This window comes from Petaurus breviceps, unplaced genomic scaffold (genome assembly GCF_028583685.1).
Source record: "Petaurus breviceps papuanus isolate PSGF00001 unplaced genomic scaffold, PetGlider_PUasm1.0 90778, whole genome shotgun sequence".
Taxonomy (NCBI): domain Eukaryota; kingdom Metazoa; phylum Chordata; class Mammalia; order Diprotodontia; family Petauridae; genus Petaurus; species Petaurus breviceps.
Window position 1 is genome coordinate 3,762,129 of NW_027187343.1, and position 15,754 is coordinate 3,777,882.

General features: G+C 44.5%; 1 protein-coding gene across 2 annotated transcripts in view; it reads right to left on the reverse strand.

The window, feature by feature from the left end:
* Window positions 1–15,754, reverse strand: part of KIF26B (kinesin family member 26B) — a 628,846-nt gene that overhangs the window by 37,669 nt on the left and 575,423 nt on the right. For both annotated transcript variants that reach the window (XM_069069145.1, XM_069069146.1), the window contains 2 exons: window positions 5,169–5,331; window positions 170–3,602 (listed from right to left, as the gene is read on the reverse strand). In XM_069069145.1, coding sequence (XP_068925246.1) covers window positions 170–3,602; window positions 5,169–5,331 — 3,596 coding nt within the window. The remainder of the gene's footprint in view (window positions 1–169; window positions 3,603–5,168; window positions 5,332–15,754) is intronic.

Genomic DNA, 15,754 nt, shown 5'->3' on the forward strand with positions numbered 1-15,754 from the left:
AAGAAGAAGAAGAAGAAGAAGAAGAAGAAGAAGAAGAAGAAGAAGAAACCTCCCTGTTTTTTCTTTTAGTTAAACTTCTCTTTCTTTCTACAGAGAAAGTCTGCACAGAATATCCAGAGCCCCAGAGGTCACCAGGCTTTGCTCTTTAGGCACAAAGTTTCCAGCCTACCTGAATTGGAGCGTTTCTTTGGAGTTTTGAGACTTCGGCACCTTCCGCTGACTGAGCTGCTATTCTCACTCATGGAGTCCTGCGCAGACGAAGCACTGCCTGTGGCCTCACTATCTCTCATCATGCTCTCGTAGCCGCTGCTGCCCCCACTGTGATAGAACAAGGCCGTTTTCCCCATGGCTGGGGGGAGCTCCCCACTCAGCACGCTGCTATTGTCACTGCCGTGACCACTGCTGCACCGATGGGGCTTGCGCGGAGGGGTGATTTTGCTGTACGGGGAGGGCAGCATGTGAACGGCTGGCTTCTCCTCTCCGGGAAGGCCACCGCGCTCCTCTGCCTCGGAGCTCCCACGAAGCTGCAAACCGCGGGTGCTTGTATTCCCCTGAAGCAGTTCGGAGATCCGGCCATTGACTGCACGTAGGGGAAGTTTGGAAGTAAGTCCAGACCCCCGACTCCGGCTGAGGGACTGGGTGGACCACGACATGTGCTTTCCACCGGGGGGTAGGCTGGAACTCTGTCCAACTGACTGTGGCAGAGACTTGGTGGAGAAGCTGAGGGTTTTGGTGGTGGAGGTGGAAAGGCTCCGAGCTTTGGGACTGGCCAGGAGGAGCTTGCTAACAGCAGAGATCTTGGACTGGCCAGCCTTGGGCGAGGCCCCGGCAGACTGCGAGGTGCAGGAATTGGTAGGCGAGGACATGGCAGAACGATTCAGGGTCCTCCCGGTCCTTGGCATGGTGCTGTCTTTGCCAGAGTGCATCCTGGAGCTTACAGAGGACAGGCTCTCAGCCCTCTCCAGGGACAGGCACTCATAGTGACTCACTGTGGACCGACCAAGGGAGTTGGTCCTACTGGCTAGCTGCTCAAGCTTGGCGCTAAACAACTTGCTGCTACTGGTGTCTTTCGTCTTGCTGCTGGGCTCATCAGAAAAGCCGGGAAGAAAAGGAGCTGGCTGGTTCAAGGGGCTGCTAGTGTTGCTACTGGGGGCGCTATGCTGGGGGCTAGCCCGATTCTTCTGATCCAGGCTGGACTTTCGGATGGGAGGGAGAGGAGGTGTTCCTTTGGGTCTAGACAGAACGCAGTGCTTCGGTGAAGCCATCCTCCTCTCTAGGGTGGTCTTGGAGGACTGAGATCCAGATGAGCAGATACCATTGCTCTCGGCAGAACAGTGGTAGAAGACGTTGTCCAGGTCGTCCAGCCTGCTGGCTTTCTGAAATGCCCTGGGGAGACTGCTAGCTTTCAGGCTCTTGTTGGTATGCACTGGGGTTTGGGTGGCCAAACTGGACAAGGTCATCTCACACCCATCCACAATCCTCTTGAAATTGTCAGACACAGGGGAGTTAGATGTCTCTCCACTGCTGCTGCTACTACTGAGCCTGTCTACTGAGTTTGGCTTCTTGCCTTGTTCTTGTTCCTGTCTAGGCTCAGGCTTTGTGGAACCCATTTCAGTTTCAAAGCTAGTCGTGTTACTAGGATAAGTATTCTCTTTTTTCACCTCCTCTTCCCGTTTCAGCCAAGGGTCCTCAAATTTGATCTCTCTCTTTGTGTTGGCTTCTTTGTTCTCCTGAGGCTGGGCTGCTTTGGAAGGTGAATTGACTGTGGTTATGGCCTCATCTGTCTCTTGGATGTTAAGGGGGCTCACAGAGATACAGGGAAAAACAGTAATATTCGTCTTCATGGGGATGTAGCCTTCACAGCCACCTAAGTTTGCCGCATTGGAAATCGTCACCATGGCTTTGCCAAGAGCTGATAATTTACAGCCTTTAATAGGTGAGCCCTTGTTGAAAGTCTCTCCTCCCATTTCAGATAGGATGAGTAAATTTTCCGGGGCTGCCTTCGGCTTGTCTCCACACATCATTCTACTGTTGTGGATGGTGTTTGCAAAGTCTGGGAGTGGAGGGTCTGCCAATGCTTCCCCATGCCCATAGCATGTCTGGGCTATGAAGCTGTGGCATGACTGCTCACCATCGCTCCCTGTGCTCATTTCACTCAGCCAAGAGCTGATGGAGGATCGTCTGCTCCCAGTATCCCGGACCTTTTCATCCAGGTTTAACTTGGGGAGGGGCAAGAACTGGGTGATGCTGACCTCTGAGACTGGAGCTGTGTTGGAATAACACTCTAGGTCCTCACTGATACTGCTGATGATACTAACTGGGCGGGACCCTGAAGCCAAGGCTTGCACAGAACAATCACTGTTGAAGCTGATGATGCTGGTAGGACGCCCATTTTCAAGGACCCCACTGATGGTCAGCTCCTCTACCAAAGTGAACACCAGTTCATCCTCACCATTCAACTCCAGAGGTTGCTGGACAGTGACCATGGTTGTGCTCAGGACTCCTTTCTTGGACCCTGGAGAAGTGGCTGATTGTTCCTCATCAATAATGGTCTCTGAAAATCCCCCACTCCCAGAGGACACAGATTTCTTCAGGACCTGAGGGCTCATTCCTACTGGAGGTGTACGGATCTCAGGCTGCAGTAAGGATTCACTAGACACAATCCCAGAATCCTTGGTCAAAGGTGGTGGTGGAGGTGGGGGAGCTGGAGAGGGGAGCACTCCTTTTTGAGTATAGACTTTGCACCTCTGAGAGGGTGAACTTGGTGGCTTGTACTCAGAAGTCTTGGAAAGGCTGGCGATGCCGAGTCGAGGAGACCCCATCGGCCGGGGCTTGCCCTCCACAAAGCCACAGGAATTGAGGCTTTCACGACTGCTCTGAAGGCTGGGGCTGTGGGCCAGCTGGGAAGAGCTAGTTTGGCCGCTGGAGCTGCCAGGGATGCTCCTAGGTGAGGAAGGTGTGGGAGTATTGGTGAAGGCTGCAGAAGGGACTGGAGAGTGATTCCTTGACAGCTTGGTGACCAGGGCACTGGCACTCTCCTGCCCTTCCTTATCCAACAGCTGACCATCAGAACCATTCTCTTCCTTATCAGACTCTGAGAGCTGGCTCAGCTCGGCCACTTGGCTGGCAAGGGTGGGGCACTTGTTCATCTGGTCAGCCCCGAACTGGATGGGCAACTCCTCAAAAGGAAAATTGTTGGTCTCCTCACTGCCATCTATGCAGTCCAGCCTCTCCTGGAGCTCAGCAAACGTGTTGCACTTGAGGCAGTCCCTCTCCGACTTGCTGGAGGCACTGTCCCCAGAATCCTCCAGCCTGCTATTGTTCTTGGTCTTCTGCAGGGCAGGGACTATGGGGACGAAGTCTGGGGGACCCTCATTGTCCGTGAGCTCCTTATCCGAAAGGGCCGTGCCATTAGGTCCCACATAGATCACAGTGTCGCAGGACTGCTCGCTGCTGGAGGAGTAGTCTGGGTCACTGGACAAGTGAAGGATGGGGAAGTCTGGGTCGACGGCATTGCGGGGATGGAAGGGTCTCAGCTGGGTTGGCCGGCGCATTCTACCTTCTTCACAAGAGCTTTCCCCTCCAGAAGAGCTTGAGGTGTACTGGGAGGGAGAGAAAAGTGAGTTAGCATGGAAGGGCTACTGGGTAATTGAAATAAACATGAGGGCAGTCCTGAAGGCAGCCAGATGAAGTCAGTGGCTCAGAGAGGCCAGGACACTAATGAAGGCCCTATACAATCAGAGCTAGAAAGGAGGTAGGGAACCACAGAAATTATAACCCTAGGATGGATGTTTGGGGGCTCTGAAATTGTGATGACATCAGTGTAGGCAGTACCCGGAGAGGAATTTATTTCTTCTAAAAATGTGGAACAGTTACTCTTTTGCAATTTATAATCAGAGGGGGTTGCCTGTGGCACTCTTAGGTGAAGTGACTTGTCCAGGGTCACACAGCTAGAATGTGCCTCAAGAACATGAACCCAGACTCATGAGTGTATACTTTACATCTCTGGGATGGTAAACTTGGTGGCTTGTGCTCAGAAGTCTTGGAAAGGCTGGTGATGCCAAAGTGGTACCACCCTCATGGCATAATGACTTTCACAATAAATCTGACTCCAATATTGGGAGTGGCTTAACTGCCTTTACTATGCTAGACATGGCACTAGACCTGGCCTTGGAGGCCACTGGACCCAACACCTCCACTTTAAAGATGAGGAAATTGAAGCCCAGAGAAGTTAAGAGACTTTTCTAAGATTACACAGGTATGAAATAGCAAGGGCCAGGATTTGAACTCAGGTCCTATGACTACAAGGCAGCTAGGTGACACAGTGGGATGGAGCACTAGGAATCAGGAATATTTATCTTCATGAGTTCAAATCTGGCCTCAGACCCTGGGCAAGTCATTTAACCCCATTTGCCTCAGTTCCTCATCTATAAAATAAGTTGGAGAAAGAAATGGCAAACCACTCCAATATCTCTGCCAAGAAAATTCTAAGTGGGGTTACAAAGAGTCAGACACGACTGAAAAACAACAATAATGTGACACCACCCACATTCCACTGTGCTACACTGTCAGGACGAGTGCCATGGCTGTGGGGGACTGTCCTCATTAAATCAGAGACCATCAAAGCTGAGTTCTGAGAATCCATCATGGTGAAGATGCTGCCAAGGGACAGAGAAAGGAATCAGGATGACACGAGAGTCATTTTCTTCAGAATCTCGAAACCATAAGATGTCTGGGAACCTTAGCTTCATCCTGCCAAGACTGCAGGATGGCAAGGAAAAACTCATATGCATTTCCATTCACCAAAGTCTGCACTGAATATCAAGTAAGAACCAAATATAAGATGTCTATAATGGATGTAAAAGTAAGAAAAGACCCACAAAGAGCATCCTCCTAGTCAGAGGCCTAGGCTTAATTCTGCATATTGAAATGTTCCAGCCCTGTGGCAGAGGGAATAAAATATCCTCTCATATCATCTAGAAACTCTTCCTTCTTTGGATTCTTAACGTTCATTCTAAATCCTTCATTGGCAGCCATAGATAATAGATCCCTCCTTATCATTCAGGGATTGTGAATATTAACTTTTTCCCCTACTTTTCCTTAGGTATCTGCGGCAGGGCTCTGGAAGGCCCCTCCTTTCCCATCCCCTCACTCTCACACCCCCTTACCTTAGTTTTCTTTTTCTTCATTCTCAGGACTCTGGATGCAATCTGGATGGTAGATAGGGTTTCTGCATAGTTCCCGGCGGCTGCTGAGATGTGAGCGATCATGGTGGTGCGGCAATTCATGTTCCCTAGGGACTCTCGCAGCAACATGGTGAGCTTGCTGTCTCTGCAAAATAAAATGAATTAAGGCTGCATTAGTGGGTCATGCTTCACTTTGGCTGTCACTGGCAGGGGGGTCCTTTGGTTCGGGTCTCTATGTGGCTTTTTTCTTACATTTCCTTTTTAATGGCATACTCATTAGTGTCATTCTCCAGATTGGGACAATTTGGTGTTGGCAGCTGAGCCAAACTGGGCTATGACCTTGAGTCCCAAAGCCAACATGTCTGTCCCGTGTCTGTACATTGGTACACATCATGCCTCATTTCTAGAAAGTATTTCCTTGGTGTAGTAGAAAGAAAACTCACAACCTGCTTCTGGAACTTACTAGCTCCATGACCATGAGAAAATCATTTAACCCTCCTGAAGCTCAGTTTCCTCATTTGTAAGGTAGGGATCATAGTACCCTGTGTTGCCTACCTCACATGGTTCTTGTGAGGATTAAATGAGAAATTTATAAATTTATAAATATTAAATGAGAAATTTATAAACCACTTATAAATATTCAATGTCACTTATTGTCACTGTTGTTCCGTGAGTAGCCACTTATAAGAGACTTCTTAAAGCATCATGTAGACGTCATTTATTGTTGTTGTTGTCAGGACCATAGATTCAGAGTTGGAAGGGATGTCAGAGGCCGTTTAGTCCAATGCCTTCATTTCACAAATGAAGAAACTGAGTGCTAGGGACCCAAAGTGACTTGGGACAGTCCTCTGACTCAAGAACTAGTGTCCTTTCTGCTGTACCACACCATTATGTCCCAGCCAAATGGGGCTAATTTCTGTTCCCCAAACTCAGCATACCACCTTCCTTCTCCATGCTTTTACAAAACTTGTCCTCCTTTCCTGGAATGCATTCTCTTTTCAATTGTGTCTCTTAAAATCTTTATCTTCATATTCCATCTCTCATGGGAAGCTTTTCCTGATTCTCCCAGGAATTAATATTTGTACACACACTCTCTCTCTCTCTTTCCTTCCTTCATTCTTTCTCTCTCTTTCTCTCTCTCTCTCCCTCCCTCCTTCCTCCTCAATTAATGAATTAATGATAGCAGCATCATGAGTCAGAAGGGTAAGTATGCTACTTATACAGGCCTCTCAGAGGCACTTACTACCTGGGAAATTTACTTAATCTCTCCAGGGCTGAGATTCCTCATTTGTAAAATGAAGGGGTTGGACTCAATGGCATCTAAGGGCCCTTCAAGTTCTGAATCTACAATTCCTAGCCTACAGTAGCTCAGGAATGTTAAGTAAAAATGCCTGTTGTTTTTTAGTCATTCAGTCCCTCCCTAGTCTTCATGACCACCAGGCCCTTCTACCATGTTTCCCCGATAATAAGACACTGTCTTATTTTTTTTGGACAGAAAAACACCAGAGGGCTTATTTTCAGGGGAGGGCTTATTTTAATGAACATTGACAGCAATTTTAATAAACAGGTAAATGTGAACAAAAAAATGTACCTTTATTCAATAAGCAAATCACTGGGGAAGAACAGGATGACGCGCTCACTGCTGCAGCTCTGATTGGATGCAGCTCGGAGCTCGGCGTGCATTTCGGGGGGGGGGGGGGTGCATACAGAGGGTACCGTAATGTGGTGTGCAGCGCAGGGGATCACCTTCACTACAGTAGCAATCTCAATAGGGCTTATTTTAGAGGAATCTTACACAGTAAGGGGAGGGCTTATTTTTGGGATAGGTCTTATTATCGGGGAAACACGGTATTCTCCACTATCTCCTTAAATCTGCTTCCATGATACTATCTCTATTCTCTGCCAGCCTCTTCTCCTTTGGCCTTCAATCTTTCCCCAAAGCAGGGTCTTTTCCAATGAGTCCTGTCTTCTCAATATGTGGCCAAAATATTTAAGCTTGAGCTTCTGTATTTGACCTTCCAATGAGTAGTCTGGTAAAAAAAAAAATAGCCTAGACTAACTCAATAGTGCATGATGATGTTGGAGTGGAACCCAGGCCTTCTGACTTGAAGCTTAGTACATGCATCCTTAGAGAATACAGCCTAACCAAAATCTATGAAATTTATTTTCCTTGTAGGTAGAGTTTCAATATTCATCTTCTCTTCCTTTAATATATTTGAGAACATTATGTCTCTGAGGGGCAGGCTGTCATCTGAGCTGTGCTTTTATTTCCATTGGATTAGACAGTTCTCTCTGTTTAATTCTTAGTAAATGCATACCATCCTGTGTACCAGTTAATAGGGATGGTGAGTGATTCCTACGCCTGCTTAATTCATACAGGCATTACAGAAAACCTGTGGAGAACCATTTGGGCAACTGGGGTATCCTTTAACCAGTGGTTTGAGAGAACTAGTTAAAGCTGAACTCCTTCAGAATTATTAAGTTTGGCAGTCTATAGTAGCTATTTCAGTCATTGCTACCAGGTAATATTGTCGAAAAGCATCAAACAAAAGGCCTGTCATGGGTCTACACCAGATTAAAGTATAATTGGGAAATAATTAGCAAATAAAGAAAAATGTAAATACATTTTTCAAGCTAAGTCTCTGTGTAGTCTGCAGGGATCCTTATATAGGGATTAGAAATACCATTTGTATTTGAGTTTCACACCTCTAATGTAGGACATAGTATGTTGGAATTTAAACTCGGGAGCCCCTAAATTCAAATCCTATCTCAGATACTTACTAACTTTGGGCAAGTCATGTGACCTCTTTCAGGCTCAATTTTCTTGCCTATAAAATTGGGATTACAATAGCAACTACCCTATAGGGTTGTTGTGGGATGATATCAGAAAAAAAATATTAGATAAAATCAAATAATATATGTAAAGTACTTTGTAAATTTTAAAGTGATTGTTATGGTGATCATGGGCCAAGAGTGGACCAGGAAGATGAAGGAAAACATTTTCCCTCATAACCTTATATCAGGTCTCTAGAAAGGAAAGGCTATCATAGGCAGAATAGCAGGTTTCCTTTTCACAGAGAACAATTAGCTGGGGGGGACACAAGGAGCCAGAACGTTAGGGCTAAGTCCCATGCTAATTGTGGCTTCTATCAAAGCAGGGCTGGCATTGATGGAAGTTTTGTTGTTGTTCAGTAGTTTGTAATCATGTCCCACTCTTTGTGCTACCCATTCGGGGGTTGTCTTGGCATAGATTCTAGAGTGATTTACCATTTCTTTCTCCATTTTATTTTACAGAAGAGGAAATTGAGGCAAAGGGGGTTAAGTGACCTGCCCAGGGTTACACAGCTAGTGAGTGCCTGAGGCCACATTTGAACTCCAGGCCTGGCACTATCCACTGAGCAACCTAGTTTCCCCAGAGATGGAAGTAGAGGTGGAGAAAGGAGTCAGTGGAGGTTGCAAAGGTTTAACTCCCTTCAGAGCATTCTCATCTTACTGCCAATGGTAATTGCCTGACCATCATCTGAACATTAAAAAGAATAAATAAAGTACAGATCCTTTGGCAGATGCCTTAAGTGATACTAAAGAAAATGGATTCTTCCTGGATGGGTTTTTCTTTTTGATAACTGGAAACTGAGAATGGATTCCATTAGGGCAAGTCCAAATGGGAGGCTGCACCATATGTGGTTTCTAATGGCATGTTGTGCTGGATGAATTTCACCTTGATTAGGACTTGCTTTATTTATGTCTCCATGTAACCCTCTGCCATCCTCAAGGTTAGAGTCAGGGCACTGAGCCTTGCCAGATCAAACTGCTTGTCCTGTCTATGACTTTGTATTTCCCCATTCATGATTCAGGCATCATAGGCATGGTGACATGCAAGAATCTGATGGGTTTTTTTTTTTTTAATGCTGGTATGGGGGGCACACGACAACGGATATGTTGCTTAGTGACGGGCACTTTCACTTTCCTTATCTGAGATGGTAAAATTGCTAGCAGCCCCCCTTTTCACGTGGGCTTTACTAGGTTCTAAGAGACATCCATACAGGAGTTAAAAAAAAGGCTGAGATAATGCCCCATCCTCTTTCAACCTTGCTGTGATCCTTTACTGAGAGTAAAGAAACAAGGAGAAAAGGTGAAGAGACAATTTAGTAAAAGTTCAGAATTATAGACCCTCTTTACTCATCGTATCTTTGGCAAAGGAATACTGTTAAACAGTGGTGGGTCAAATTTTGACTGTGACACCTGCTAGCTTTGTGATCCTGGGTTTTTCTGTGATTCAGTTTTGTTACCTGTAAAATAGGGATAACAACACTGGAACCATTCTCCTCCTCCACTGAACATGGTCTCAGTTTAGTATGGAGGCAACCCTGGCTTCTTCCAAGCCTATGGGCAGTGGAATTTATGCTCCAGCAGACACTATTAAGTATGGGCCCAGGAACAGATTTTACGTCTTTTAATTGTAGGTAGAGCCTAGCTGAATTCTGAGGAGGTTCCTATACCCTTAGGATCAATTTTTTGATCATAGTGACTCATGAACATTGGAGAGGGAGAACATACACAAATAAAAATATGGATCTTTGAATGACCAGAGAAAAATCCTTATATTTCAAAAAGTGACTGAAAGTGCTTTATAACCTGAAAGAACTATATCACTGTTAAATATTTAATAGCTAGCATTTATGTGGGTTGCACAGTGGATAGCTAGCCCTGCCTGGAGGCAGGAAGTTATTGTTGAATTGTTTCAGTTGTATCTGACTCTTTGTGGCCCCATTTTGGGGTTTTCTTGGCAAAGACACTGGAGTGGTTTGCCATTTCCTTCTCCAGCTCATTTTACAGATGAGGAAACTGAGGCAAATAGGGTTAAGTGACTTGTCCAAAGTTACACAGCTAGTAATTGTCTGAGGCTGGATTTGAACTCAGGAATAAGTCTCCTTGGTTCCAAGCCCAGTGCACTATGCACTGTGCCCCCTAGGTTGAAATCTGACTTAACACAAAGCTACAGGTTCAGCAATGTGTGAGATCAGGGGGTCCTCCAGATCTGGTACCTGACATTGGGGAGGAGAGCAGTGCACAGAGAAAAGGTGCCATCATAAGGTCATGAAGGGACAGAGGAGGGGCAGGTGGTGGAAAGTAGTTTAGGAGATAAAGAATTATATAACTGCTTCAAGAAACCATGTTTACACAATATTTCCCCAGAACATCACATGATTCTATCTCCGCCTTTGCTTATAGGAGTCTAGGAAGAGAACATTAAAAGAACAGAAATACTTAATAGGTTTAAATTAATCAGAGACTTGAAAGAACATAATAATACTTTGTAATGATGTGATGTCTTTCCAGGCGCAAAGCCAGAGGATCATCCACAAGAGAAGCAAGGTGTGTCCCATGTTACGTACCATGTTTTTTCATTTGTTATTTTCTGTCTTGATACTCCTCCCCCCACTTCCCTTCTGTGTGTGAAGCTCAGAGTACCTAGAAGAACCAGTCAGTACCCCGGATCTCCAGCAAAGAAGGACAAATACCGAATTCTCTTAAGAGCGTCCAGAAGAACCACAGGCCCAAGACAGAGCCACAGTTCCAGAGAGAATTGGGCAGTACCAATGTCATGGCAGGAATAGAGCCTGAGGTTTTGCTGGTTAGACTCAGTAATGATGGAGATGATTATCAACATTAAGTAACTGTAACTAATGTAGGCAAGGAAAGAACGCTGGAGCCTGGAGGGATTTCACCTCTTCTGTCCCATCTATTGCCTCTGGAAGGAGAGTATCTAAGCCCCTATTCATTTGTAGCCCAACTCTTTCCCTTTCCTGTGTAGTTCTCTACTATGCAAAGACTCCAAGAAATAAAGGGGAAAAAAGAGCTGTGTTTGCTCTAGTTTTCAAAAAACCCATAACTCTAGGCAACTTAGTCTCTTCTCCTTTTGGATTTGGGATGTTTTATGCATTTCAAAAATCTATTCATGGAAGAAAACCTCAGCTTCCCCAACAGCAGAGACTACTGGCTAGTGCTATCACATCTGGCCTAAATCTGTATTCATTCAGATCTTCTGAAGTTCTAAAGGCAACATTGACTACCATTAAGCAAAACCTACCTATAGCCTTCAAGGTGACTCTCCCTTCATGTTCCAGATCTGGATACTTAGGATGAAATGGCATCCAAGTTCACTTAAATCATGTATAAGGGGGGTTGGGATATAAAATATATTAAAGACGGTTCATCCCTTTAAGATAAACTCAAAAAGCAGGAGAATGCAATAAAAGAAAGCTGCACCTCTACAAATGGAAAGTCCTCATAAAAATACTGGTGAAAGAGGAGTTCTGTTAACTCAGAGGGCTCATTAGAGCAAAGGACAATATGTTAGAAAAAAATCTATTGGCAGCAAAAGCTGAAGAGAGCGGATTAAAAGACACCCACACAGAGTTTCTCTCTTAGAAAAATGGAAGGAAATGAGGTTTGTTTTACATGTTATAACCCCACCCCAACACATTCTAGGATGGAACCCCAATAAGCATCTTTCCACATGAATTCAATTTGCAACTTAATCAGACAATTGACTGATCTACAGCACTAAGCACAGAGGATCCAAAGAAAGACAGAACCAATCCCTTCCCTCAGGGAGTTTAACATTCTAATTGAAGAAACAACTAAATTAGGGGAGGAAGCTGAGGGGATTTAAGCTCATTCTTAAACTAAGAGATCTGAGCCTTCCAGGAAAAAGGGACGTGAAAGTAAAGGCAGATCAGAGGAATGCCAGGTTCAGAGAACAACAGGAAGGCCTGTATAACTGGAGAGGGGTAAGGGATTAGTGGGTAGCTAGGTGGTGCAGTGGATAGAGTGCCCAGCCTAGAGTCAGGAAGATTCATCCTGATGAGTTCAAATCCAGCCTCAGACAATTACTATCTGTGTGACTCTGGGCAAGTCATTTAACCCTGTTTGCCTCAGTTTCCTCATCTGTGAAATGAGTTGGAGAAGGAAATCGCAAACCACTCCAGTATCTCTGCCAAGAAAACCTAAAATGGGGTCGCAAGAGTCAGACACCACTAAAAAAGACTGAACAACAGCAAAAAGGGATTGGAAGGCTGGACAGGTAGAAGGAGCCAGGAGAAGTGCTTTAAATGACAGAGGGCTTTCCATTGTATCCTCAGGGGACATGAAGTCACTGGAGCACAATGAACAGGTGATGCAGTCAGACCTATAATTTAGGATAAATGACTCAACAGTTCAGTGGGGAGAAATTTAAGACATGGAGAATAGTCAGAAGGAGATTGCAATAGTCCAGGCAAGAAGGGATGAGACCCTGGGCAGGGTATGTGACTGAATGGGTGGAGAGATGGGGCCCAAAGACAAAAGATGCTAAAGATGGAGATGTGGAGTGCGGGTGTATGTGTTAATGAGAAGTCCGGGATGATACTGAGATTGAGGGCTGGGGAAACTGGCAGGATGCTGTTGCTCTCCACAGTAACAGGAAAGATACAGGTCAGCAAAAGGGGCAGTTTGGAGGAAGATGAATTCCATTTTGAACATGTTGAGGATGAAAGGACTACAAGACAATCCATTTCAAGAATGCCCAGTCAGTAACTAGTCAGTAAGCCATTCTTCCCTACAGTACGAAGAGTTACAATTCACATGTGCCTCAAGTGGAACATCGGGGTTATTTTTTTCTTGAGTGAAATTAACATCAAATGTTCATGATTGTTTCATGAATATTCATGACCTTTTCTTGAAGATCTCATAATTACTTCACTCGGGTTAGGTTCATTTGATCTATAGTAGCAAACCCTTCTCGTTTACATTCCCCTATCAAGATGCCAATAATATTACGGCATGACCTTCCCAATTTCCGGCACTGGAGAACAGCCCTAGTTACCCTAATTGCAATTCCAAACAGAGTGGTACCTGAAATGAAACTGACTGCTGTTCAGCTCCAGATATTAGCCCATTTGGAATTGCAAATGACATAAGCAGATCTCCTCAGCAGGAGGTTGGGAAGGTCACTGCTCCATATTGGCAGCTCTGATGGGGAAGACTTGGCATTCGGGGACCACCCAGTGAGGGCGACCCACTGTTGTATAATGAAGTATTAGAAGAAACAATAGCTACTTGTGTTCATTTTGCATGTCAGAATCTCCCCTGTTCACAAGGAGCGAGGGCAAACACCGATTCATAGACCTGTGGTCTTAATGGAGCCTTGACCAAGCGGAGGAAACAACTTGAGTTTAGAAGCATCCCTCCAAGGTGTATAACCACTCAGTCTCCAGCATAGTACAGCTCCAGAAAGCCCTACAAACTTTTCCTTCATTAACATGCCACGTGCCATTAAAACAGGTTTTCTTGAAGACAAGGCTTCTAGTTACCTATCAATTGTCAACTCTTTTTGATCGGGGGCCGAGACAAAGACAGGGATGGCATGCTCATCAGATATGTGGAGGGCATAAATCTGTGAGGGAAACTGGATCAGTTCTAACAAAGTAAAATGTAATAGGGACAAATATAAATGCCTGCACTTGGGTAAAAAATCAAGTGTCCAAAGCACAGGTTGGGAGTGATATGGCTAAGTAGCAGTTCATGAACTCTGTTTGACATTCAAAGCCCTTCGTCACTAGCGCCCCTCCTCCTTTTCCAGTTTTCTTACACTTTACTCTCTGGCACATTCTCTTCCTCGAGGAACACTGGCCTCCTGTCTGTTCCAAGAACTCTATCCCTCACCTCTGGGCATTTTCTCGGGCTTTTGCCATGACTGGAATGCTCTCCCTCCTCTGCTCAGAAGCCTGACCTCCTTGACTTCAAGTCTTCACTAAAATCTCACTTTCTACTGGAAGACTTCCCCAACCCCTCTTAATTCTAATGCCTTCCTTTGTTAATAACTTATTTATTCCATAGACAGCTTGCTTTGAACACATCTGTTTACATGTTGTCTTCCCGATTAGATTGTAAGCACCTTAAGGGCAGAGAATGTCTTTTGCCTCTTTTTGTATTCTCAGCAGTTAGCACAGTGCTGGGCACACAGTAGGAACCTAATAAATGTTTACTGATTGATAGATAAAGAGGTAGCCAGCTATGTAGTGAGAGGGAGGAAAAGCAAATGGGCCACCTAGATATTGCACTGAAATGAATACCAGCAAAATATTTAAAAAATCATAGGAAAGTCCTGAGTGTATTAAGTAGATCTTCCATGGAGAATTTACCAATGACATATGGGGAACTGACTGAACAGGATGAGTTGCAATTAATAGGTTCCAATTGGCACTATCAGAGAGATTATCTGTTCTCATGGGATCATAGATCTATCAAAGTACTAACTAAATTCTTTACAAGCAGTTCTCTGTAGTAGATTGAATATAGCATCAATGAGGTAGAACTAAAAGGAGTCTCAACAGTCATCTAGAATGGCATAGTGGGTAAGACACTGGATTTGGAGACAGTGACTTGCCCCACGTCAAAACACTATCAAATGTCAGAGGCTGGATCTGAGTACAGGTCCTCTGCTTTCACAATCAATTTTCATTCCACTTTATAATCTTGTTTGCAACATGAGATTGCTTACCAAACTCTTCCTTCAAGAGTAAGGGCAGAAAAACAAAATACAAACAAAAGAAAATTTTAGCTTACTGTAGCCTAGTTCCATGGGCCACAAATTCAGAATTAAAGTCTGATTTAACAAACACTCCTCTACATGTTCTGTTTGCTTAGGGAAAATGAACTAAATTTTAAAGAAGTAGTACTAAAAGGGAGACTCTGAAATGTAAAAGACTCCATTGACCACTTCAGAAACATGGAAAAAGCCTTCTGACTTAACAGTTAATGCTGTTGGGATTGCCAATGTCAAAAAGGTCCATCCAGCTCCCTACAATGTGTCTCAAGCTAAAACTTTAGGAAGGTATCATTAGAAATATTTTAATTTAGGGGATGCTAAAAGAAAGAGGGTGGGAGAATTTTAGGAAAGATTTGAGACTCCAATGAATGGCAACCAAGAAGATTTTGAAGAACACTAATGCTTTTCTCCACTATCAATGAATGGACTTTAAGTGATTCTTATCGCCATATAATGCCTAACTGCATGATAGGATAAATCATAATAGGAACACCTGTGAGTTATTGGCCTTTACTGGATTATGTTGGTTCATATCCATCTTTTTTACTTTCCTTTTAGATTATTATTAGATTATTAATCACCTCCCCTAATTGTAGAGGGAATAAAGTCAAGGCTCTTACTGCTGCAGAATCCTGGAATGCCCCAACATTCCAACATGTGAGTCAAATCAAGCACTTAATAAGGGCCTACTATGTACCAGGGTCTGTGCTAGGTTGCAGAGGTAGGAAGAAAAGGCAAAAAATAGTCCCTGCTCACAAGGAGCTCACAGTATAATAGAAGAGACATGCACTATCCTGACCATTCTTGGCTAGACCCTTCTGAATCATAGTGTCCACTCTGGAGTATGACCCCAGGGTGGATTAATCAGTCAATAAACAAGCTTTCATTAAACTCTTACTATATTCCAGGCAGGCACTGTGGTACTCACTGGGAATATAAAGATTGTCAAAGAGTTGACATTCTACTGAGGGAGAGA